The sequence below is a fragment of the Natrix helvetica genome (assembly GCF_964273705.1).
Source record: "Natrix helvetica genome assembly, chromosome: 2".
In the NCBI taxonomy this organism is placed as follows: domain Eukaryota; kingdom Metazoa; phylum Chordata; class Lepidosauria; order Squamata; family Natricidae; genus Natrix; species Natrix helvetica.
Window position 1 is genome coordinate 115,118,890 of NC_138552.1, and position 27,521 is coordinate 115,146,410.

At 39.9% G+C, this 27,521-nt stretch overlaps 1 protein-coding gene and 2 long non-coding RNA genes across 3 annotated transcripts in view; 2 read left to right on the forward strand and 1 right to left on the reverse strand.

The window, feature by feature from the left end:
• LOC309386240 lies at positions 1 to 3,384 on the forward strand. Its single transcript, XR_014174377.1, has 2 exons — positions 1 to 1,757; positions 2,919 to 3,384. It is a non-coding gene; the product is annotated as an uncharacterized lncRNA (long non-coding RNA).
• LOC309386239 (homeobox protein NANOG-like) lies at positions 3,346 to 8,763 on the reverse strand. The gene is made up of 4 exons (XM_081941386.1): positions 8,434 to 8,763; positions 6,713 to 6,975; positions 5,488 to 5,577; positions 3,346 to 5,125 (listed from the first exon to the last, which is right to left on the reverse strand). Exons 1-4 carry the CDS (start codon positions 8,627 to 8,629, stop codon positions 4,703 to 4,705), a joined length of 972 nt encoding a protein of 323 aa, XP_081797512.1. The 5' UTR covers positions 8,630 to 8,763; the 3' UTR covers positions 3,346 to 4,702.
• The window catches only part of LOC309386241, a 24,333-nt gene continuing 4,972 nt past the window's right edge, over positions 8,161 to 27,521 (forward strand). The window contains exon 1 of the long non-coding RNA XR_014174378.1: positions 8,161 to 8,290. This is a non-coding gene — a long non-coding RNA (uncharacterized lncRNA). The remainder of the gene's footprint in view (positions 8,291 to 27,521) is intronic.

Genomic DNA, 27,521 nt, shown 5'->3' on the forward strand with positions numbered 1-27,521 from the left:
TTGAAGGGGAAAGGATGAAAAACTTTATTTTTATGTCAAGTAACTATTGAAAACATAAATGCTGGAGCAAAACAAAAGTGGGCAATCTGTTACCACAGGCAGAAAGATAATAAACTGCTAGAGAAGGAAATTATTAGAATAGCATATTTGTCATGCAGTGAATGTTTCTATCTATGAAATTCCTCCTTCCCTATAGTGGAATCAGCGTGCAGTTCAAATTATTACTGTGTGCTCTTATTTCTCCCGCTACCGTGGATCATTCCTAGACAAAGGCATGTTTTGGGCTAAAGAACAATTGTTACTTTCCAGCAAGTGGATAGACTGGACTGAACTGTGAAATGTGCTGGTGCAAATAAGAGATAAGTTTATTCCATCTTTATCAGTAAGATTCTCCTTTTGCAACTTTGACTAGAAAATATCTTCTGATTGTTTTCTAGCTTGTTTTCCTGGAGTAATGAAGTGGGGGAAGAATATTCCACTCAACCTGTTTTAATACTTTTAAGATGGTGTTCTCAATATTGTCTTGCTTCCTGAGTAGGCTTTTACAAGATTCCACTGGGACAATGAAGGTTTGTTGGTATTGGCTTGTGTACTGCTCATATACTGACTAGCATTCATAAAGACTTGGAGGGAGTAGTATCACTTTTCTTAAAAATTTGCTTTTGTTAAGTTGTCATTTCCCGACTATCATCCCTATGTTTTTTTACCATTTTTATTCAAATATTTCCAAGTCTCAAAAATGACCAATCTATAATTTAGTCCCCACTTCAAAATGTTAATGACATGTAATATAAATCATTAAATACAATTATATTTCAATACAGTCACTCCAATAAAAAGGCAAAATAGAATGGAGTTGTGGTTGCTGTAACTACCCAATTTAAATACTAGCAGACAAAAGCCCCTCAAGTTGAGGAACATGCTAAATTTCTTCATATTGCTTAACTTTAAAATGAAGAGTAATCATGTTTTAATGGATTAGCAACTAAAGGAAAACAATGCTTCAAATATATGCAGACTTTCAAAATCATAGTTATTGAAAAAAATGTGGCCATTATTTCATCAAAATGAAGAGGTTTCACTAGTGCAGGTTTCACCGGTTGACCTGTGCCAGATTCCAGGCTTTAGAGATGGGGTTGAAGCAATCATTTAGAAATTGAAGGCAGGTAGCACACCAGTTGTTGCCACTGGCCTGCATTATTTTCTTTTGAAAAAGCATTTGATTAGCAAATTATGGCTCAGAGAGCTTTAATATGGCTATGGATTTTAAAAAAATTGTCGTTATGTAGATTTATTCCCCTTTTAGAATGAATTATTCGCAATTGCTTTTGGAATGTTAGTGAAATGATATAAGCTTTCAAGGTTGGACAGTGTTGGTCTTTTGAGCTTCAGTAACCATGGTCTAACCAACAGATTTCTTGAGATTCTATGCCCAGTCCTACAAGATGGGACTCTGCTATTGGCACTGGCAGAAAATGATTTGACACTGAGGCATTGATAGACCTTCCCTAGCACAGCAATTCTACTCTATATAGAAACTCCTCAGAGATGCTGTAGAATTTATTTTTAAAAAAATCTACCCTCCCTGATAATGAAATGTCCATTGTTTGAAACTGAAAACAAATTCAGAACTGAAAATAAAATCACTTTTTTTCCATTTTCACATGCATGATCCTGATTTTGGCAAGTCACAGTTCAGCTTGATGCGTGGAGGATAGCTATTGAGGCCCAAAGAACAGAAAAGTGACCCCGCAGGGGTCGGTCCTCTTGCCCCTCCTGTTCAACGCATATGTGAAGCCGCTGGGTGAGATCATCCGTGGTTTTGGGGTTGAGTACCACCTGTACGCTGATGATACTCAGCTGTACATTTCAACCCCAAACCATCCCAACGAGGCTGTCGAAGTGATGTCCCGGTGTTTGGAAGCCGTCGGGGTCTGGATGGGGGACAACAGACTCAAACTCAACCCCTCCAAGACAGAGTGGCTGTGGGTACCGGCACCTCGGTTCAGCCAGCTGACTCCATCGCTGGCCATAGGGGGCGAACAACTGTCCCCTGTGGAGCGGGCGCGCAATTTGGGCGTCCTCCTTGATGCCCGGCTGTCAATGGAGGATCATGTGGCAGCCGTGGCAAGGGGGGCGTTCCACCAGGTTCGCCTGGTGCACCAATTGCGCCCCCTACTGGACCGGAGTGCCCTGCGCACGGTCACTCATGCGCTGGTGACGTCTCGCCTGGACTACTGCAATGCTCTCTACATGGGGCTTCCCTTGGGACGCATCCAGAGACTGCAGCTAGTTCAGAACGCAGCCGCGCGGATTATGGGGAGTACACGTTACTCCCACGTAACACCTCTCCTGCGCGAGCTGCACTGGCTACCTGTGGCCTTCCGGGTGTGTTTCAAGGTATTGATCACCATCTTTAAAGCGCTCCATGGCACAGGACCTAGTTATCTGCAGGATCGCATCCTACCACACACGTCCCTGCGACCTATCCGCTCACACAGGGAGGGGCTCCTCCTGGTGCCGTCCGCTAGGCAATGCCAGCGGGCGACACCTAGGAGTAGGTCCTTCTCTGTGATGGGCCCAACCCTCTGGAACGACCTCCCCCCTGATATTCGAACTACCACTGACCTCCGTTCCTTCCGTCAAAAGTTAAAGACTCACCTATTTCAATCAGCTGGCTTGGCACTTTCTTAGTTTTACCTCCCGGGGATTTATTTTAATTGGGTTTGGGGTTTTAATTGGGATGTTTTTAGGTATTTATTTCTTGTACAGTCTATCTCCCCCTCTAATGTATTTTAAATGTATTTTATTGTTATGTCTGTATTTTATGCACTGACTGTACACCGCCCCGAGTCCCTTTTTGGGAGAGGGGGCGGTTTAAAAATCTAAGAAATAAATAATAAAATAAATAATTATAGTTGAAGTCCTAGACAGAACAGTCATCAGCTGCATGCCAGAAAAAACTGCCCAAAGTCCAGGATACAGAATAATTGAAATCAAATTTCAGCTGAATATTAGGTTGCCTCCTGAAGTGACACCTTTCCCTTCACTGGCAATCTTCATGGAGAGGTTGGACAGCTGCCAGCCCAGAATACTTTAGAGCTCACACTGAGCAAAGGATTGATAATCTGTGCTGCTAGTGCCAATAAAAACGACAGTAGTTTGACAGTGGAAATGGACAACTTCCTTCCATGTATATGTGATGAGCATCATGTATTAGGGGTGCTTTAACTTAAGACTCCAGAACTGAATAGTGTGTCAGATTCAGTGGCTTCTTTGGCTTCTTCCAACTTTAAGTCAGTAAAATATGTACAATAAATCAAGGTCAAGAACAGAACCCATCAGTTAGGTTTCATGCTTTTTACTATGACACTATAGCACAAATCCCTTACAATATATAAATCGAAAAACTAGCGATAAAAGAGCAAAATGCTTCATATTAACAAAAAGTTTTGTGAGCTCTTCCTGTAACAAACTTCCAACAATTAAAAGCAACACTTAATAATTCAAAAACTGTATCCCCCCACCCTTTCTTCCACCTATTTGGAAAGCGATTATATTTTTACAACCGTTTATTCTGAAAAGCTGCCAGCCATAGATTTCTCTTCTAACTTCCAGGCTTCTTGGTTGTTGATAACTTATGGAACTGAAAAATTATTAACTAGAACTAATCAGAAATAAAACCTAGAGCACCAAAGTTTCATAATAAAGAAATATACCTACCAACTACAACAAATGCTCTTTCCATATGAATCACTCATACAAATATATTTTTGCACAGCAAAAAGAACTGGAATATAGAAATTTCTCTCAATTGGCTAGCAATAATATCTATTGCATTCTAATGACAATGATGCCAGATTCTTGATAATTCTCTAAGCAACTAATAATACTTGTTTAAAGGAAAAACAAACAAAAACCTCTGCTCTTGATCTGATGAGGTACAAAGGGGAATGTAGAGATTATTAACAGGTAAATGGGAAATAACTCACAGTTCAAGTTCAGCCAGAATGACTTTTGTCTTTAAGGTGAGTGGCTATCTAGGCAAGGTAGCAAGTGGAAAGGAAAGTGTACCGAAAGGCATTTTTCTCCCTTTTTTAAAATTGCTACACTGGCTTTTCTGACAATGAACATTAAATCATAATTATCTCTTCATTCTGTGAATCTTGCATGTAAAAGAAAATTCACTACCATATTGATTCCTGGATTTTAATTGTTAATGCTATTAAAAATCTCAAATTGTCCAGATGCAAAATGATCTTGATTTGTTGAAAAATTCAACGAATCTGCATAAGGATATCAGAGAAAGGAACATGTTCACAAATCAGAGCCTCTTCCCAACTGTACTTGTATCTGAACTCCAACTAAACTATTTATAAAATGGCATTAAGGGATTGGGGGGCGGGGAAGAGAACTAAAGGCAAGTCATGCACAGAGTTAATAATTCTGATGTTCCCTGAATTCTCATTTCCTGAATGAGAACTGCCTTCCATATTCAATCTCTTCCTAGAGGCCAGCTAGGAGAGACGTAATGAAAGTCAAGTTCAGAATCACTCACACACATACACACATACACACAAATACCAAACTGTTGCCTATGCAAAAGCCTAGCTTTTGAAAAGTGCCACGGTCCCTTTGCTGGAGGGAGTGGGAAGAGGTAGGAGACTTTGGCAAAATAAAGGAGACTACAAAAGCAAGAAGCTTAGGAGTTACAGTTGCTCCGTGGTCCTTGAGTTTGATAGTGCTGGAGGACAGGGGGTCCTGGTAATGCAGCAGAAGATGCATTTTGGAAGGTATACCCATCTTCCATCTTCATGGTGGTATACTCCATGCTTGCAGAGAAGCCAGGATAAAAATTCATCTTTTGGTGGTTGATATAGTTGATGGTTTGTGGACTATAACATGCCCCTCCAGCTTTTCCAAAGAAGCTCCCATCCTCACCAACTGGATAAAAATTCTGAGGATTACAGTAGACCTGGTGGTGGTCACTATTATAACTTTGGTTACTGCTATAGTTTTGATTGCTGGTGTAGTTCTCATGCACAGCAGCCAATGAATGGAAGTTCCTGGCCTCACCAATACTGTAACCTTCATGATAGCTTGGGTTTATGTCCAAATAACTATTCTGTGAGAAACAAGCAAAACAAGAGTTGTACTTTGCATTAATGGCATTTTTTGTTCAAAAAGCCCCATATGCATTAGCCCCCAATTCTTAAACAATAGGGATTAAAACAGAAGAAGGTGCTTTATAATCAATAATCCTTCTAGGTCAAAAGCATTCCCTATACCCATTTATATTCTAAGCTTTATGGCAGAGGCATTTTTCCAGTTCCAGTTGAAAATGCAAGGCTTTGAGCACAGGATCTTTCTCATGCAAAACATATGCTTCACCTGTCAGCTATGATTCCATGTACCATCAGGCTACAATACTTACAATAAAGAATGAGCCTCTTTTTGATGAGGGTTAAGAGTGGGTTGCCTGATTACCTGAGTTTGGCACATTCCTTTTCTCATCCACAGAGTTTCTTTCTGAGTTCGCTTAAACTTCATCCGTTGATTCTGAAACCATGTTTTTACCTGGAATGTGGTGAAAAGACAGGATACCATTTGCCATTGTCCTTTTCTGGACACAAAGGCTCCAGCAAATTTGGCTCTTGGAATACAGTGTACATTTTTGGTTACTACAGAAGTATTTAAAATATGCAGTGCAAGGAAGACATAAGTCAAGAATTTGCCTCCACTTCTTATAACATTAGCACTTATTTGAGAATAGTAAAGGAAAATGCTTCTTTTTACAAGACAAAATTAAATTGCAGAACTTACCACAATTTAATGCAGTAATAGGTCTCTGGTTTAGGTGTTTTAAAAGGAGACTAGATAAAATTCATAGCCAGAGTCTTGATGGCTCTTAATTATTTTAGGAACCCTTATACTTAGGAATTGCAGGCAGTCTTAAGCACTAGATTCTAAGAAACAACATGGAAAAGAATTACTACTCTCCTGTCAGAACATGTGATCTTCCCCCTAAGGCAGTGGCCCCCAACCTTTTGGGCCCAGTAGGTGACAGTGGGCTTGATGGAGTCCCAAGCTTTGCAGAAATTTAAAAAATTAGGAAAAACAGTTCAGAGGACTCAAAACTGCTTGAGACTGTTAATCACAGTCTTTAAACATTCACACGATTGAAAAATGCAGTTTAGATGTAGCTAGAGAAAGAATAAGCAAGCAATTATTCTTAAAAATTATGGGATAGCAAGGGAACGTTAAAGACTGATCCTAAAAGCCTCTAGTCAAAATAACTCAAAATCTAATTCTGGAGATTTATGCTTAAGATTCAGACGTGTCTAAATTAGATGTCCTCCAGACCAGTTCAAACTCCCCCACATCAACCTTGTTATTATATACACAAATAATATATAATTCTATATACTAATTCTATACATTATATAATTATATATAATTATTTTTGTGCCTTTGATTCTTGGTGACAGTCTGGACAAGTTCATGCAATTTTCTTGACTCAATTTCAGAAGCAGTTTGCCATTGCCTCTTTTCTAGGTCAAAGAGAGTGCCTGACCAGGTCACCAAGTTGGCTTTTTGCCTTAGGCAAGACTAAAATTCATGTTCTCTGGGTATCTAGCCTGGTGTCTTAACCACTACACCAAACTAAATCTCTATAATTGGGCTGAAATCAGGCTGTGCCAGAAGTCCTTACCTGTTTGTAAGTGAGTTTCAAGGCTGCAGCTAGTTCTTGAATCTGTTGTGGACTGAGATACTTTTGGCTCTGAAATCTGCGGTGCAGTATCTCTAATTGCTCTTGAGAGAAAGCTGTACGTGTTTTGGCTTTCTTGCTTCCTGGATTTTCCTCCTTGCATCTCTGGGGTGTAGAAGTCAGCTGTGGAGAAGAGGACTGTCTGTTGGGACTGGTGGCAGAGTCGGGGGTGTAAAGAATTAATATTCCAGAACTTGGAGAAAGATCTAGAAATCAAGCATAAAACAGCATTTAAGGGCAAAAGAAGATGACTTTTAAATAAATTAGATCAACAGAATATTTTTTAGCTCAGGGTGGTTGAAATTGTCAGGTCCTTGATGCTCTCCGAGGGTGATAGTTTTCTTGCAGAGGTTTCATTACTAAACTACTAACACGGGCAGGGCAAACCACTAGTGTAAATAAATAAAAACAAACCCTACTCCCTTCTAGTACAGATGAAGTTACCTAGTTTGGCAATGAAACCTCTGCAAGAAAACCACCGAGCTCAGAGAGCACCAAGGTCCCCAAATAAAGTTAGATTATAGATATAAAAAGAAGTAAATAAAGAGCTATTTTCTCACTATGCATAAAGGATGAAATGATGTACAGACTTTCAAACTAAATCTAAATTCTTAGATTTTTGAGATTCGAAAAATTGTGCATCCAGAATGAAAGGAATTAATTCAGTATGATACATTTTAAATAGATTTTAGGGTTAACATCAATTAATAAAATATATAATTATATCAAACTCTAATTATATATTGGCCATGTTTAATATCAAATTGTTTCACCAAAACCTCCAAATTTTAAATTTATCTTTGCCTAGTGAAATGAAAAAAACCTTTTCATTTATTTTGCAGGAAAAATGCTCAACTATTTCTGAGTGGACAGCACACACTGCATTCAACTAAAGAAACTAAATTCTGACTGGTGTCTTTAGGGGTTTTCTATTGTAACACTGTATTTCATATTATTTCATAACAATTAAGCAAGGTAGGCTGGAAATCAGGGTCGACTCTCTGCAAGGGCCGACTCTTCTTGGTCTCCATCCCATTAAGCTGCGAAGGACCCCGCTTCAGTCCCATCCCCTTCATTCCCCATCTGCGAACTACTTCAGAGTAAATATGGAGCCACTGGGGAATTTTACTTTCAAGGTGAGAACTCCAAAGGGGATTTTAGTTGCTTAAGTTGCTCCTTAAAAGCTCCACACATATCCCTTCAAAGTTCTGGTAAAGAGTTCAGGAACAGTTGGGCACACGCATAATTTTGCTCGTTTCTAGTCTTCTATGAATCAGTCATAGCAGTTTGTCAGCGGGTTATATATGTAATTAGTACGATGGCAATTCAGTCTCTATCGACTTAAAACGTGGGCTACGTTTTACAACACTGCAGCCGGTGCTTTTTACTCTGGGGTTGCGATCCCACGTGGCTGAACCATCGGAAGACTTCCCCAAATCAAGCGTAGAGGCTCTGACCTTCGAGAAACGGAACGGCTCCATCTAGGACTTGGTGCAATTAAACACCGTGGAGCGGAGTCAGGTAAAACGGTGAAGTACACAAACCAGAACAGTTGCACGTGTACTGAGAGAAGAGTCGCACCGATGCGCGAACACTCGCTCCCATTCCCAGGCAAGGGAACCGCCAAATTATTAGAAGTGGAGCCCTTCTCCTTGGAGACTTACTTGGGTTTTTGTGGGGCGCTTTTTCCTCCACGTCACTTAAAGCTTCTGGGGGAGGGGGCTCCTCCGAACTGTGCACTGGCTCCTGCGCTTTCTCCTCTGGGGAAGGCCAGTAATACTGCTCATAACCCATTCCGGGGACCGCCACTCCGGAGGTGTAGGCTCGATAAGCAGTATTTATGGCCAGTGGGGCGTTCATGGGTGGAACGCGAAAGCCCACGGGAAGTTATAGAAGCCCTGCAGGCTCCTTGGGGTACCTTTTATGGCCCGCCTTTCGGCAGACAGACCTTCCCAAATCATTGTCATGTTAAAGGTGGCCTAATTGACTGGGAGTGGCCTGGGTAGGACCTGAGTGGTGGGGAGGGAGGACGGGATGGAGAGAGAGAATCGCGGCCTACCATTCAAGGTAGGTTGGCTATTAAACGTCAAACAAGCCACTTTATGAACGTGTGAACCTGGCTAGACTGGAATTAGGGATCAGGTAGCGTTGTTTTTGCTTCTTGGAGGGGGAAAAACCCTGGCTGAAAATATTTCTGCATGATTTAAAAGAGAAAGGCTCCTTTAAATTCACTGGAAATGCTGATAACTTCATGGACAAGTCTAGGTGATTTTATTGGTAAGAGAATGAAAGAAGTTTGCTTTCTTCTGTGATGCTTCCAAACTCCCCAGTCTTAGCCTACAGCCCTCCCCAAATGTTAACCAGGTGGTAAATCATGCTTGGATTTCTAATTCAAGAGCAGCCAATGGCTGTTGCCTTCTGAGGCTCAGATAGACTATGATTGCTTGAACTACAGTGACTATTTGTGTAACATATGAAGCAAAAAGGAACGAACTATATGCACTTGTTGGCTTAATGTGATTGGCCTTAGGAACATTTTAACCTGAATGGATTTGGTTGATCTTGGTTCACTTGGCATAGTTTGTTAAAGCATTGAGATTTAGTTAAGCAGGAGCTCTCCTTGCCTGTTTTTAAAAGGATGTCATGAAGATGTGCCTTTTATGTAGTTGTTGTACCTGTCTGGTATAGTTTCCCTCCTGCACAGTCCCAACTTATTGCCATTTGGGGAAAATGTGACTTTTTCTGCAGATCTAGGGGGAAGTTTATGGCCCTGAGGCAATACTGAGATTTTATTTCTTAGTTCTCCATGTTTCTTTCCCCAAAATAATTGACTAGCAAAATATATACTGATTATTTACATTTTTTATTTGTTTTATGAATTTAATACACGTGATTAAGGTGACTTATAAATAGATGAAAAAAAAGTGCATGCTGCCATTTTACTCTCATTTCATGCAACTCTTTAACTATGCATTCTAAAGTTATGTCTGTAAGTCTGGCTTTCCAGTGATGACTTTGTGTGTCAAAAAGCTTCTGTACACATCTGTATTTGTACCAAAAACAATGAATTTTTCTGTGTTTGCCATCAAAAAAGCAATAATTAGAATCACTTTAAACATTGATGTTTTCTTCCACTTTAAAGGGAAGTTACAGAATGAAATAGTCAAATAGGAACAAAAAATGAAGTTTAGTTTAAGACAATATTGCTTGGTATACTAAAGGAGTTAATTCACTGAACTGTTCTAAGATCACAAATTAACATAGTTGTCAGTGATGGTTGTGGTATGCTCTTATATCCTTTAAGCTTTAATTGACTGACCACATTTTCTTTTTAATACATAGTAGTAATCGGCATTTCATTGCCATTCTGCTATACCAGGGATGTCAACCTCGCATCGTCACGTGACCTATCGGGACTTTTCCCTCTTCGCTAAACCGGGTGGGGATGAGGCCAACATGTGATGCATCCGGCCCACAGGCTGTGTGTTTGACACTCCTGTGCTATACTTTTAAAAACTATTTTCTCTATTGTAAGTGCTTGTGCAGTCTTCATACGGAAAAATGTTTATATAACTTGGAGAAAATCATCATCATTGTTGTTGTTATTTTTATTGATCATCATACAGTGAGCCAGATATTTAGACTGGGTTTGGCATTTTTGTCTACTTATAGAGTCCTTACCAAGGACCTGGGATAGGAAGATCTGGGTGTTTGATGGTGTTACAGATATATTCACAGATGGCAGCAGTTCCAAGTAAAGCCCCCTTCTGCATGGCGAATTTGTCAATGCCAATGGTGTTCAGTGGTGCTCCAGTTGTTTTGGGATTGCACCCAAGGCGCTTATTACTATTGGTACTACCCTTGCTTGCCTTTGCCACAATCATTCTATTTGTAGGTCTTTGTATTTTGTTTCTTCTCCAATTCTTTCTCTTCTATTCTGCTGTCCCCACAACCACTATGCAGACTTTTTTGTGACTTTCGCTATTTTATGATAATGCCACTTCTTGCTTGCAGGCAAATGATGTTTCTTGCAGATCTTCCAATGTACCTTTGTTGCTACCTTGTTATGCTGTTGTTTGTAGTCAGTCTGGGTGATCTTCTTGCAGCAGCTTACCGGGTGGTCCACGGTTTCTTCAGCTTCTTTGCATAGACAGCACATACTGTCTGTTGCTGTCTTCTCAATTCTGGATTTGTATGCATTTGTCCTTAAGGCTTGGTCTTGGTCAAAGTATTCTAGGCATTGCATTTTAGTGTACATACCAGTAACCGCATTTCATCACCACATTTTTAATTGTCTAAATGCTTTAATAAATCAGTATTTATTATGAATGATAGCAGTATTCCAGTACTTGAGGGGCTGCCACAAAGAAGGGGGGGTGTCAAATTAGTCTCCAAAGCACAGGATGGCAGGACAAGAAACAATGGTTGGAAATTAATCAAAGAGAGGAACAATCTGGAATTAAGGAGAAACTTCCTAACAGTGAGGACAATTAGCCAGTGGAACAGCTTGCCTTCAGAAATCATGGGCACTCAATCACTTTAAAGAAAAGACTAGATAGTCACTTGTCTGGAATGGTATAGGTGCAAGATGGCAAACCTATGGCATGCGTACCCTCTCTGGGCACGTGAGCCATCACCCCAGTTCACCTCCACCGTGCATGCCTGCGCACCTCCCACTGGCCAGCTGGTCTTCTGGTCTCTGCTGCGCATGCCTGGGGGTGCATGCAGGGGGCGCATGCATATGCGCAGGGCCTGTGCACGCATTACATTTTCGGGGGTCCAGGCTTGCATGCGCACTTTGGGCACTCAATCTAGAAAACGTTAGCCATCACTGGTAAAGGTTCTCCTGCTTAAGCAGGGGGCTGGATTAGAAGACCTCCCTTCCAGCTCTATTCTGCTCTGTTCTATTCTGTTGTTCCTTTATTCTATTCTGTTCTGTTCTATTCTAGGTTCTTCTACAGCAATATTGCTTTGTGCGTGCTTAACAGTTAAGCATTTCTTCCCATTTTTGTGCCTTATAAACTTTAAATATATTCTAATGCTCCAGTTTCTACTTACTACTTTGTATCTTTCTTCCTCTGCCTTGTGTAAAATGCTCTCAGCCCCCTTTATCATGTCCCTCCATTAATACTGTTCTGAATTGTAACTATATTTGGTTATTAACTGTAGTAAAGGATCTGATTTGATTTTGAAGTGTTTTGTCAACTTCACCAAGCAGCTTTTACAGAGATTGTACCTAACCAGGTTGGGGGGGGGGGAGTATTTCAAAAGCATCTACTAAGTGTAATGCATTCTGAGCTTTCTTTTGCTCACATTAGTCCTTCCTTTGTGACCTGGTCTTCTTTTCATTTCCTGGAAGCATCCTTGCATGTACTGAGATCTTCCCTAAGTTTTCTGTGGCTATTTTTTGCTGCCTTCCAGTTTTTTCTTCTTAGAATTATTTGCAATCATGCTTTATTTAGGAACGCCAACCTACTTTGAACTTACCAGATCATAGTCTTCCCATTATAGTGTGCTAAAATGTTCTTTTTGCTGTTTCAGCTATTTGTGAATGATCAGCCTAGGTGGTTGTGGTGGTGATAGTAAGAATTACAGGTGAAACTCGAAAAATTAGAATATGGTGCAAAAGTTCATTTATTTCAATAATGCAACTTACAAGGTGAAACTAATATATGAGATAAGACTCATTACCTGCAAAGCAAGATAGTTGAAGCTGTGATTTGGCATAATTGTGATGATTATGGCTTACAGCTCATGAAAACCCCAAATCCACAATCTCAGAAAATTAGAATATAACATGCAATCAATAAAACAAGGATTGTACATAGAACAATATCGGACCTCTGAAAAGTATAAGCATGCATATGTACTCAGTACTTGGTTTGGGCCCCTTTTGCAGCAATTACTGCCTCAATGCGGCGTGGCATGGAAGCTATCAGCCTGTGGCACTGCTGAGGTATTATGGAAGACCAGGATGCTTCAATAGCGGCCTTTAGCTCTTCTGCATTGTTTGGTCTCATGTCTCTCATCTTTCTCTTGGCAATGCCCCATAGATTCTCTATGGGGTTCAGGTCAGGCGAGTTTGCTGGCCAATCAAGCACAGTAATGCCACGGTCATTGAACCAGGTTTTGGTGCTTTTGGCAGTGTGGGCAGGTGCCAGGTCCTGCTGGAAAATGAAGTCAGCATCCCCATAAAGCTCGTCTGCGGAAGGAAGCATGAAGTGCTCCAAAACTCCTGGTAGATGGCTGCGTTGACCCTGGACTTAATGAAGCACGGTGGACCAACACCAGCAGATGACATGGCCCCCCAAATCAACACAGACTGTGGAAACTTTACACTGGACTTCAAGCATTCTGCAGTGTGTGCTTTTCCATTCTTCATCCATACTCTGGGTCCTTCGTTTCCAAATGAGATGCAAAAGTTGCTCTCATCAGAAAAGAGGACTTTGGATCCCTGAGCAACAGACCAGGTCTGTTTTTCTTTAGCCCAGGTAAAACTCTTCTGACGTTGTTTGTTATTCAGGAGCGGCTTGACAAGAGGAATATGACATTTGAAGCTCATGTCCAGGATCCATCTGTGTGTGGTGGCTCTTGATGCACTGACTCGAGTCTCAGTCCAGTCCTTGTGAAAGTCCCCAACACTTTTGAATGGCCTTTTCCTGACAATCCTCTCCAGGCTGTGGTCATCCCTGCTGCTTGTGCACCTTTTTCTTCCACACTTTTCCCTTCCATATAACTTTCTATTAATGTGCTTTGATACAGCACTTTGGGAACATCCAACTTCTTTTGCAATTACCTTTTGAGGCTTTCCCTCCTTATGGAGGGTGTCAATGATGGTTTTCTGCACAACTGTCAGGTCTGCAGTCTTTCCCATGATTGTGATTCCTACTGAACCAGATTGAGAGACCATTTAAAGGCCCAGGAACCCTTTGCAGGTGTTATGGCTTAATTAGCTGATTAGAGTGGGACACTTTGAACCTGGAATATTGCACCTTTTCATAATATTCTAATTTTCTGAGATTGTGGATTTGGGGTTTTCATGAGCTGTAAGCCCATCACAATTATGCCAAATCACAGCTTGAACTATCTTGCTTTGCATGTAATGAGTCTATCTCATATATTAGTTTCACCTTTTAAGTTGCATTACTGAAATAAATGAACTTTTGCACAATATTCTAATTTTTTGAGTTTCACCTGTATAAGGACCTTGAACTGTTTACTGGTGGAGGAGGCAGGATTACATAGTTGATGATCATAGAACATATAATAATAATAATAATAATAATAATAATAATAATAATAATAATAATAATAATAATAATAATAATAATAACAATAACAATAACAACAACCATATGCATTTAAGGTGCGAATATAATATATATAGTATGTGTGTGTATGTGTTTGTAAGTGTGTAATAAAGTCCCTTCTCACCCCATGGGTAGTATGGATTTTCCTCAATTTCATGTCCTCTAAGCAGAGGCTTGGGAGTTTGAGGGTTCTGTGCTTTGTTTTAGTTCTCTGGTAGGATTTCCAAATGTCTGCTACCTCAGCCACCTGATGGTAAAAGGTGGAGAAGATTCTTGGCTAAGTTTACTATACTATCTTTAGAGTTTTTGCAGACAGATAAATTTTGAGTTGCAAAAGAGCAACATTGCTGCAGGATTAAAATGAAAACTAAAACAGAGGGAAGGTTGACTCAGCTGGTAACTCTATGGAAAGTTGAGCTGCATATAAACTCATTTTACTTCTACTCTTTGTATAGAGTTGCCTGGCTGAGACAAACTCCATACTGCTTTTGTTTTAATTTTGATCCTGGAGCAATATTGCTTCTTCTACAGCTCAAGATTCATTTGTCTTTTCTGGGCTTTCACCATTTAAAGCTGTCTAATGATGCCTTTATTCATATGAATACTAGGTTCCCCATATGCACTGGGGGAAGCTGGTGGGGGAGAGAACAAACGTTCCTTCCTATTGAAATCACACTCTGCATGACCTGAAAATGATGCCACCATTGAGAGGTTTGTTAGCAGCCATGGACACCACCTCATTTAAACTTTAGCAAAAGGAGAAGGTGCTTATGGCAGAAGAGCAAAGTGAGATTATCAGATTATTCACTGTGGAAGAGATTTGGGAAGGGAAGTTAGAAATATTCTTGGATTAGTTCACCAGGCTATTTTTAGAGGGAGATGCAAATATCTGTATGTCCTGTTCTGTGTACTAAATTTGTGTCTTTATTTCACACTGCCCTGATTATTAAACTGTTAAGCTGCATAAAAAAAAACAACTTCCCACCAAAAATCCACCAATCACCAAGATACTTATTTCAGAACAAATACTGTTGGGGCCAGAAATAGTCTCTACTGTTAAATATGACAGCACCACCTCATTCCATTATCATATATGTTACATTGGATAGTACACAAAATGCAGGTTCTTTGGAGTGGCATCACTAATATGATGCACTCTCTCCACTATGAAACAGTTAGGTAGGAATAGGAATAAGCTGCTTTATAGTACAGGCTTGTTTTTTTTCTGCTAATGGGTAATTCTGCATTTTAATCCAACTGAGAATTTATTTTTTATTAAAAGCAAAATATAAAATGGAAATAATAAGCATCAGAAGCTGATGTTGAGGTTAATGGGAGATTTGAGGTTATGTGGTTTTAAATAATCTATCAAATACTGGAAAATTACAAAATCATATACATATTTAGCTAAAAGAAGTTTAAAAGTATAGGATTCGCTTCTGTTTCTAATTATAATTTAATGAATAACCCACAGTCAGGTTTGCAGTAACCACATTAAAAATTATTAGCCATGATTTTCAAGTAATGATCTGATTATTTAATGGCAAATTTTGGACAAAATATTGGCCATCTTGGTTTTGGTTTAATGTGCCATTAAACTGTCATTTGTCACAGCTATTTCTCTCTCTCTCTCATTATTGATATCTTCAATTTAAGTGAAAATATTATAGATTATTTTTATTTTATCTCTATAAGTGTAATTTCATATTTTATATGGATTTGGAAAAGCCCCAGTTTGTGGCCCTTTGCACATTTTTGATGCATGCCTTCGAAGTCAGTGATACATATTGTAAGACAATTGCCAAGCTGAATCCTTAAATAAATTCTGTAGAATAAAGTATAAAGACTTTATACTTCTGAGCAATTTCCAAGTCAACTTTGGATTTTAGATGATGATTTGACTTTTTTCTCAAGAACCTGCCTATTTTTATACCCTATCAGTCTCCAGATATGTATGCAAACATGCAGGGGAGATTTTCAGCTTTGTCCAGTCTCTTATATGCCTTCTGCCTCATGGAGTTACTGTAATTTATCCCAGCTTGGGCTGGAGAGAAACATTCATGAGCAGTTAACAAATACTTGTCTCAGGCTCCTTTGCTCAGGTAGCTGTTCTCCATTTGAATAGAAACCTGGAAGCTAAGGAGGTCAAGTACTGTGGAGTGGAAGTGGCTGGCCAAGGTCTGGGATTGAAGGAAGAAAGCCATTTGCTTGCTTTTGTTACATGACTTTCCTGGGGGAGATAAGATAAAAGTAAAACAGAATGTGGCACCTAGGCCTGCTGTTTTGTTTTGCTCTTTGTACTGCGCTCTCTATTTGCAGTTGCAAGGTAGCTGCCAAGACAGTCTTTATCAGTTTAATTTCTGTATGCTTTTCTATATTTACTTGTTTTTCTTCCTATGGCTCTGACAGTATTGAAATTAGCTCCCCCCCACCCCATTTTGGTGCCCTTAAGATTGATAACCCCATCACTCCAACCCTCATAGGAGCAAAAGTTATGCTAACTTATTTCTTTTTATGCAATTTGCTATAAAGTAATAAAATTATCTACTTTGAACACATTATACAAAACCCCAGATCTCTAGAGAAGGCTGTAAAACTGAGAAAGGTGGAAGGGGAAAAAAGAGAACAAACAGCAGCAAAGTGGATGGACTCAGTTGCGATTGGGATGAGGGTACCATTTGACCTGAAGGACCCAGGAAGAGATAGATGAGCATGGAGAAAATCTATCTATGTGGCTGCTAAGAATTTACACTGACTTCATGGCACATAATGAAATAAAGGTTTGTAAAAACTGTCTTATTCAGCATAGATTCTGGGTAGCATACAATTGAAACCAATGTAATATTTAAAAAAATGGATGCAATATTACATGGAGCTAAACATAACAGGGAGAATAGCATCACAGGACCAAGGCAGACTACATACAAAATGAGCACTATGCCATCAGATGATATTGCTTAACATTAGAAATTGAAATAAAGCCACTCTGTCAGATCTTATGGAGTAGACAGAAATAGCAATAGCATTGAGACACATATACCACTTCATAGTGCTTTACAGTCCTCTCTAAGTGGCTTACAGAGAGAGCATATTTTCCCCAACAATCTGGGTCCTCATTTGATTGACCTCAGAAGGATGGAAGGCTGAGTCAACCTTGAGCCGGTGAGGATTGAACTGCTGACAGTTGATAGAGAAAGCCTGCAGTACTGCATTGTAATCACTGGGCCACGAGAGCTCACTATATATTTAGAGACATTGACTTTAAATGTTGTGGTTTGGGGTAGCAGCTGATCTTGCCTCCCACCCTGTCTGCTCATGTGCTACTTGTTGTTTTTTCCTAGAAGCTGCTGCTGCTGGGTGCTCACTGCTGTTTCTTTCAGTGCAAGATCAACTGGGATATACATACTTGCTATGTATGGGTATGAGTACAGGAGCCCCAACTCTTAGACTCTGCACACTTAAGTTAGTCATAATAATTACACACTAAGTATAAGTATGCAGTTGATTTTTTTAGGCCTGCCACTGCTGTTGCTGCTTGCCCCTCTTTTGAGTTTGGACACCCAATTCCCTAACATCTTGATTAAAGTTGGCATCAGCCCTGCTAGCATAATACAACTGCCAAACCTGTGCTGATCCCTGCCCCCTTTCACAAGTAGAAATGGCTGATAGCTGCAACATGTATATATTTGTGAGTATTGTTCCTAAGCCTTTTGATACCATGCTCTATTTTATCCAGTGGTCAGATATGCAGCTGTGGTGACTTGCTATTTCCATCACATGAGCAGGTGAGAGAGCATTCAGAAAAGCAGGTGTGAGAGTAAGTACTGTGAATGCTCTTCAGCTGCCTTCCTTTCACTACCCTGCTTGCTGCAACTATAATCAGGATCCCCATTCACTCACATCCCATTATTCCATTTCTTCTAGGTGCTACTGAGCTCTGGATTCGGGAGATCAGCCACAGACTCAGTTGCTTTGGTAATAAACAGTATCCTAATGTGTCCTGTGAACCTGAACCATTTCTTCCCCTTTCAGTTGACCTGACCTCCTGATCTAGAGTGTACCCTGTTTGTTGCAGGGCTAGATTTCACAACTGAATATCTTAACTCTCTCCCACTCAGTGATGTTCCATTCCCTGAGTACAGGTTAGTAGGGCTGTTGGTGTCTGAAGACTGAGTATGGAAAAGAACAACAGAGACAGAAAGAGCTATTCCTTAGGAGAGGAGGCAATCAGGCAATTGTAAGCAAAACAGTATCCAGTTTTTTAGTGGAAAAAAAATGGGAAATTAGATGAACAGTTGTTCATGTGTCACAGTTTGTTAGCTACCGCAATGCCTACCATTGCCGTTCATCACACATTGCTGGTAGTAGAGGACAACAGCCAATAAGAATGGTCAGGGATCAGAACCAGAGTGATTCCGGAGTGAAATGTGTATAAATGTGTCAACATTATTCTCCAGGAATGCTTTGCCATCCTGCACCACTCTTCATCTTCCCTGTTTTCTGTCTGTGCATATATTTAGAGTAACTTGGTTTTGCCAAATTTTGTAGGTGTATGGCAAACATATACAGGAGTGAGGTTATTTCTGTTCTAGGCCAGCACTAGGAAGAGCAAGTTGTCCTAAGTTTCTCAGTTGGAAGTACAGATAGTTCTTGACTCACAATCATTTATTTAGTGATCTTTTGAAGTTACAAATAAAAGTGACATATGAGCATTTTTCACACAATCATTGCAGCACCCCCAGGGTCACATGGTCAAAATTCGGATGCTTGGAAAGGGCTAATATTTGTGATGATTGCAGTATGTGATCACTTTTTACAACTTTCTGACAAGTAAAGTCAATGGAGAAACTAGATTCACTTAACAACCATATTACTAACTTAACTGGAGTGATTCACTTAATAACCATGGCAAGAAGGTCCTAAAATGCAACAAAATTCACTTAACAAATCTCTTGCTTAGCAATGGAATTTTTGGGCTCAATTGTGCTTGTAAGTCGAGGATTATCTCTATTCAGCATTGTTTTTCTCATTGTTCTCTTCACTCTTGTTTAAGGATGAGCTGGTAGCTCAGATGACAGGTTACAAGGGAGCAAGTTAGTCCTAATAAAACATAGCAATTTGCAATTGTAAAATGATGCTTAGAGTTGGTCAAGAAGATGGTCCTCCAGTTTCTCTTGTTTCTTAACCTGTTTTCCTAAAGTATGTGGTAATTTAGGCAGCACTTGTGCTTCTTGACCAGGGATAATTGCTTTTAGATCCTGCATTTTTTAAAGTCAGATTTATCAAGATGTGATTCTGAGTCTGCTCTGGCACAAAGCTGATTGGGCATCCAGCATGTTGCCTGCATTACTTTACGTTCACCAGGCTTGCTATCCCACTGGTCTGTGTCTTTCCCCTTTGTTCAACCCTCCATTTCACTAGATAATTCTTGATGTATTGACTGCACTTTGCTCAGGCTTTGTGGGCTTGCCTGAAGTTTCCCAACCTATGCATTAGCCCTTGCTCAGAATCTATTAATGACACCATTGGCTCAGGCCTTGCAATATTTGACCTTGGTGGTCATGGTTGAGTATGGCTAGAACAAGAGATAGTCTGCATCTAGTCTTTATCTGGTTAAATTTGTTTAGCTTATTTCTCAGCTAGCTTCAGCTATACCAGTCTATATTGGTAAGTGCTGAATAGAATCATTATCTCAAACAGCTGTATTCTGTTTCCAGTTTTTCGATTGACTTCACTCAGCCATCATTCTAGGCAAATCGCTCACTAATCTAATTGATCGTCTTCAATTCTGTCACAATACTAGTTGCAGTGGCTGTGTCAAAATTCCAAGGGACCTTCATCTGGCAGCTGTCACACAGTGATTGGCTGGAACTTTAATTGCTGGTTGACAAATATGAGTAAGCATGACATTATGATTGCTGTTGGCATTACTGCATTCAGACATTCTAAGAAAATAGCTTGAAGTCCATGAGAGATTCTTGGAATAAACTTTGTTATTTAACATCAATTTAAATAATTTGAAATAAGTGATTTGAACGTTAAATATTGCACCAAACTGGTTCTTGATAAAAAGAAATGGAAAAATTTTATTTTAATAAACTAGGATACACCAAAGATTGTTTTAATAAAGTAGTATTTTCATAGCCTCTCCAAAAACATGATAATTTATTCATTCCTTTTCGGTATCAATGCAGTCGGGTCTAATAAATGTGGAATGTTATTTTTCACTAAATATATTATAACCTAAGAACTGGATGCATTTTTAATACTAATGTTAGGACACTTTTAATTATTTCAAAAAAATGAAATTGTCCTTATTCCTCCCAGTTTTAAGCTATTAAAATGATTTATTAATACAGGTATAGATATAAGACTTATTGTGGACTGGTTGCCTGGTTGGAATTAGTGATTGTTTTAATGGATTAATATTTTTTGAAACTGAAAATGCTCCTAGTCCAAACTGAGATGTCAATAAATGTTGTACAGGAAATTATTGCCAGTGGATGACAGTGAATACATGATATTTATCTTTTAGCGTAGAAAGTAGTGCAACCTCATCATTATCATATTTGTTTTGTTCCTAAATTAATCTGGATTTTTGGCAACTAAAAGGACAAATCTATGCATTTTAGGCAACATTTACAGGTGGTTTTCCAATACAACACTCTAGGACACTTTTTTCAATTTCCAGGTGTAGGGCAGAGATTGAGGGACTGGCCCAAAATCACCAACTAGCTTCTGATTCCAAGTCCTCTCCATTCCTAGCCCTGCACTTTTAACTATTTGCGAAACACTCAATTATCCAATAGTTGATTCATAATAGAAATCCCAACACTGTACACATCTATCCATCCAGATATAACCATTGTTATTGGTATTAATGCCTATCATCCGTTTTATGTAAGAAAAAGAATCAAAATACAGTTTTCAAAATTAATATACCGCACCATAACTTTCAAAACAATATGATAGGAATAGTTGATACTGTATATTTTGAACCAAAAACTAATTATCTAAAGGAGCTTCATATGATTATTCCAAAATGAGAATATATATTAAGTTGAAAATATCTTAAAATGTGATATAATGATATAATTTAAGATAAGCCATCTTTAATTGATTTTTGATAGATGACTAATGCCTGAAGCTGGATGAGAGATCTTCATAGGGAGATATGTTGGTCCCCACTTTCACAATCTTTAGGAAGATGGCAACACACACACACACACACACACACACACACACACACACACACCTTATACCAAGTTTGTAATTATTCATTTATTTCTTTGTTTTACCTTAATATTGATTGTATTGATGTTTGTGTGTGTGTGTGTGTGTGTTTTCACAATGTTGTTGTGAAACATTGAAAGGGAAACAGAGAAACATTAATTGATAATGAAGACAATGAGACTTGTCTTTTACAATGTTGATATATTGCAAAGTTTATTTCATTTCATAAAAACGTGTGTTTTCCCAACTATTCCCTGCATCCTAATGTTTATAATCTGTTCTCCCTTCAAAGGAAATCTTGTCCTTATTCTAACTTTAGTCCTAAAGCATTTAGAGTTCAAAGCTTAAGCTTTTATTCATTCCCTACTGATGCTCCTTTTGATGTTGATAGGTTTTCTGGTCACTGACTCACAGTGTCCTCTCCTGGGTTTTAATTGACTTTTCCAGCATGTATAAAGTTCACTTTAGATCTGTGGCATAACATGTGCACAATGATCTAAACATAGCAACTGAATTTCAGTCAATTAAAAAAAGAGAGAGCAAACTTTCCTCTGTTGGTACATATTGTGAGAAGGATCAACTATGGTGAATGTTGAATTCTCCTAGCCCCTGCTGTTTTCATCACAAGCCAAACATTATCTTGATAACACAGTAAACAGTGGCTCCAGACACTTTGAACTAGTCTTTTGTAAGTGGTCAGGGCTAGTAGGAGATTGTTGAGTATTTACTCTCAGGAATAAAATTCACAAACCTTTTCTGCCAGGGTGGAGAAGCTATTCTGAGGTTCTGACTAGTCCAGATTTTGCATAAAGTTAAAAAAAAAGAACAGCTACTGCAACCTTGAAGCTGCCCATTAATGGATAGCAGCTGAACAGTGCTGCTTAGGTATTATGTTCGCAGTTTTACTAATAAATTGACATTAAAAAAAAACCTCATCTGCAAAGCTGGCCATTTCTATAAATGTACCATCTCACAATTCCTTGAGCAGAATTAATGGAGTCAAGACTCAGCAATTTCCGTTATTCATTCCTGTTTCTTCCAATATTTGAGAGCCTGTCCCAAAGAAATGGAGGAGAACATATTCGATAAAGACAGGAAGCAATGGATGGAAACTAATCAAGGAGAGAACAACCTAGAACTAAGGAGAAATTTCCTGACAGTCAAAACAAAACAATTAATCAGTGGGACTGCTTGCCTCCAGAGGTTGTGGGTGATTATCACTGGAGGTTTTTAAAAAGAGATTGGACAGTCATTTGTCCAGAATATAGGGTCTCCTGCTTGGGCTTGGGCATGGGGTTGGTCTAGGTCCCTTCCAACTCTGTCATTCTGTATTATGCTGCATTACATTCGTAAGCTGTAGTGACAAAAGAGTTTGGTAGCAGTCAAACTGTCTCTCTCTGAGTAATTCATGTAGGGAATGATGGGAGTTGATTTGTGGATGCATATTGCTTAACTGTGTACAGAGAAGGAAAAAAGTAAACATGGGGATCACTGACCTTGGAAAGTGAAGTTCATTCAGTTCAGAGTGCATATGCTCTTTGGAACAAGGTCTCTAGAAGAGTATTTAAGTGTCTGCACCCAGACATCAGTATTGGAATTGTATTTAACTTCTGCTGCCTATGATAGGACAAGTCAGGCGGACAGCCATCCTACTTTGGATTCTGGCTTTGCTGTCACAATCAGCTTTGGTCATATCAGTTCCATAAGATTTCATTTTTTTCTTTGCTCAGTCAATTTTATGGAGAAATATGAGTGCAGATGCATTAATAAGAGCAATAATTTTTAATATACGCAAACAATTTTAGTTCAGAATTCCCAAAGTGAAGTTTTAGGGGCAGACTAAGTAATGTCTAGGGCAGGGGTGTCCAAACTTGGGAACTTTAAGACTTGTGGACTTCAACTCCCAGAATTCCCCAGATGCTGGCTGGGGAATTCTGGGAGTTGAAGTCCACAAGTCTTAAAGTTCCCAAGTTTGGACACCCCTGGTCTAGGGCCACATCTGTTTGACTCTTTGTTCCATAGGACTTATTAATTTCAGCTTAATATTCATTTCCAGAATGTCCTTATCTACCCTCAGGTTTGTCTATAAAATAAAAACAGCGGCTGAGTCTTCTGCAAGACTTAAAGGAAGCGCAATAGACCAACTGGTCAGAAGTGTTTGAGATGGCTTGGGAAGGAGAACAATATTTCTGGAGTGGAGACTGGAAATGCAGACAGGGACTGGATTTGCACTACCCTGGAACAGGTCATAATTTCTGCACTCAAGGAAAGAGAGAGAAAGTGCAGATCGAGATTACTCAAATTTGCCACTCTGTAAAAGTGTCAGATTATTTTTGAAAGAACAGTGCTGATAAATTAAGTTGACCAATATAGGAGAAGAAACACTAGGGCAGGGGTGTCCAGAGCTGGCTGGGGAATTCTGGGAGTTGAAGTCCACAAGTCTTAAAGTTGCCAAGTTTGGACACCCCTGCACTAGGGGCTTTTGTAGGCTTTGATGCCGTTGCACTTGCTTTCTGACAAGCCGGGCCAGCTGACAAGTGTATCACTATGTCTGAGAGTCAGACTTGTACTAATGAGGGAAATTGAATTTTTCCACTGACAAATATTTTAATGAATACTAAGATAAAAGTCTTAATCAAAGACTGAGAATTAGTGAGAAAGTAAGGTGAAAAGGATATAACCTAATTTAAATTGGCTAGAAATGTTACAATCTTGAACTCGTCAAGTCTGAAATACCTGGACTGGACTACTGTAATGCTCTCTACATGGGGCTCCCCTTGAGATGCACCCGAAGGCTGCAGCTGGTTCAGAATGCGGCCGCGCGGACAATTGTGGGAGCTACTAGATACTCCCACGTAACACCTCTGCTGCGCGGGCTGCACTGGCTACCTGTGGCTTTCCGGGTGCATTTCAAGGTGTTGGTTATCATCTTTAAAGCGCTCCATGGCACAGGACCTAGGTATTTGCGGGATCGTATCCTGCCACACACATCCCTTCGGCCGATTCGCTCTCACAGGGAGGGACTCCTCCGGGTGCCGTCCACTAGGCAATGCCAGCGGGCGACGCCCAGGAATAGGGCCTTCTCTGTGATGGGCCCGACCCTCTGGAATGACCTCCCCCCGGATATCAGAACTACCACCGACCTCCGCTCCTTCCGTAAGAAGCTTAAAACCCACCTGTTCAATTTAGCTGGCCTGGCCTAATACCAACTTTAGTCCCTCAAGTCTGTATTTTTAAATTTTTAGGGGTATGCTTTTTAGTTGATTTTAACTTTTATTATTCTGTACAGTTGAATTTAGGTTGAATTCGCTTTTAAGGGAATATATTTAAGGGTATTTATCTTTTGTACCTGTTTTTAATGAGATGCCTGTACACCGCCCCGAGTCCCTTCGGGGAGAGGGGGCGGTCTATAAATTCTGAAAAATAAATAAATAAAATAAATAAATAAAATAAATAAACCTCCAGGCCAATGAGATAAACCCTTTCTCTTACCTTCCAGTCATTACCCGGTGGTTTTGCCAGCCATAATTGATCATCCCAATGTGGAAACGTTCTGCATATTATTACGCTCCCTCCAAGAGACTAACTATCTGCTGGTGACCTTGTCTTTGGCGAATCGAAACCACACCTTAGCAGAGAAAGACGTGGAAGCACCAGGAACCTTTGAACATATCCACTTCCAGGCAAGTTGCTCCTTAGGAAGTGCTCAACTTCATAGGCAGGGCTTTCATTGTAGTCCCGAAGAACTCGATTTGCTGTAACCATGACTTCCCAGCTTCTATCAGATTAGCAAAACTTATCATACGATTTAGTTCCAGGTAAAAATTTTATTACTTCCCTCTGGAATGAGCTGCCCCGGGAGCTCCGCATAATCCCTGACCTCCGGTCCTTCCGACGCGCCCTAAAAAGTTGGCTTTTCCAGCAAGCCGGCCTGGCCTGTTAATTTTAATTTTAACTTATTTTAAATGTATTGTTTTTTAAAAAAAATTCGGTTTGTTTTTTTGGAAATGGATTTAATCTTTTTTAACTTTTGGGATGTGTGTTTTTTAATGTTGTATGCCGCCCTGAGTCCTTTTGGAGAAGGGCGGCATATAAATCCAAATAAACCAAACCAAACCAATTTCTGTCAGTCACTTCTGAGGGCAGGGAATGAGGATAGGGAAAAATTGGCCTCTAGAACAGTATTTCACAATCTTGGTAACTTTAAAATGTGTGGATTGCATTTAAAGTAAAAAAAGAACAGCTACTGCAACCTTGCAACCTTGAAGCTGCTCAGAATTCCTCATCCAGTGTGTATCTTAAAGTTACCAGGGTTGAGAAATAAGGCTCTTGAACCATGATGGCAAACCTATGGCACGTGTGCCAGAAGTGGGACACAGAGCCCTCTCTGTGGGCACACGTGCCATCGTCGACTGCTCTTCTGGTTTCCAGTGTACGCATGCACACTGGCCAGTTGGTCTCAAGACAAACTCAGCATCAGGTACCACCTCTCAATACCAATTGCAGAAAGATACAAGCAGAGGGATGTTCTTGTTGAAGGCTTCCCAAGGACATCAGAGAGCTATTAGATTTATCTCTTCTAGAGCAGTGATGGTGAACCTTTTGGCACCAAGTATCCAAACTGGAACATGCATGCATGTGCATATGCACACTGGAATGTCAGAAACCCGAACACCAGCTGGCTGGTGCGCAACTGGTCTTCAGGCTTATGGTGTGCACATGTGCGCCGGCTAGCTGGTCTTTGCATATGCCAGAACACCGGAAATCCAAAGACCAGCTGGCCAGTGCATGCACCAGAAACTCCAAGACCAGCTGGCCTATGCATGCATGTGCACCAGCCAGCTGGTCTTTGGGTTTCTGGTGTTCTGGCACACGCAAAGACCAGCTGGCTGGCCCACATGCACACACACGAAACCTAAAGATCAGCTGGTGTTTGGGTTTCCAGTGCTCCGGTGTGCACATGTATGTGCATGCGCATTCCAGTTTGGGCACTTGGTGCCAAAAAGGTTTGCCATCACTGCTGTAGAAGAGACAAGTCTAATAGCTCTCTGATGCGCTTGGGAAGCCTTCAACAAGAACATCCCTCTGCTTTTATCTTTCTGCAATTGGTATTGAGAAGGGGTACCTGATGCTGAGTTTGTCTTCAGCAGTTGTTGAGAATCTTCATTGATAAGAGAATAATTATAATTGGTTTAGCTGTGCTGACTGGAAGTATCTGGGAAACACAGATTGTAACAGAGAACAGAGACAGTAAATGAAACTAGAGGGATTTTAAAAGTAGAAGAGAAAAAATGGATCCAAACTGAGTTGGTCACCAGGACCAGAAGTTTATTCTTCCAAGCTTTCGGACTTGTGCTGGAGTGCAAGGAAAAAAAAGGTCCATAAAATAGAAAAATTGTTGTTATTGATATTAAAAAAATAGGAAGGACAAGTGCAATATATCAACTGTTTTTCCTAGAGGCAGCTCATCCTGTAGACCAGTGGTTCCCAAACTTTTTCAGTCCACAAACTGATCCTCAGTGCCCCCCCACCCAGTGGTGAAATTCCATTTTTTTTCTACCGCTTCTGTGGACATAGCTTGGTGGGCGTGGCTGGGAGGGTCATGTGACTGGGTTGTTTGCATGACGGAAGGAATTCAAAACTAACAATTAATTGCACATTTATTCAAAATCAATTTAAAAACCTTTTTAGTTAATGTTAATTCAACAAAATTGTTGAACATGATCCAGTGATACCAGGTTTTCAAAGTCTGATAGTCATTTATCAAGAACCTTAGTAACTAGTAACCTAGTAAACTCAGTAAAATTTAGTAACTACTTCACTGTTCAGTAAATTCTTAATGTGATGGATGGGCTTGATGAAATGCTACCAGTTTCCCAATGTCTGGTTTTAAGTCACTTAGCAGGAGTCTTAAATCACCACGTTCAGTAAGCTGGAGTCGATTTCTTTGTTTGGAGAGAAGTTGGATGACCACACTGAAGCCACGTTCCACCAAATATGATGTTGGAAATGCAACAAGGAATTTCTTAACCACTGTCCATAGTGCAGGATAGCAATCAGAAATTTCTTTCTGTAACCAAAGCTCTTGTACTATTTCTTAAACTTTGGCTTCAGCAGAAAAAGGCTTTTCAGAGAGCAAAGAGATATCAGAGTTTGGAATGTAGGCAGGAAGAGAGCAGGTTTGTATCTTCTCTAGTAATTTGTGAAAT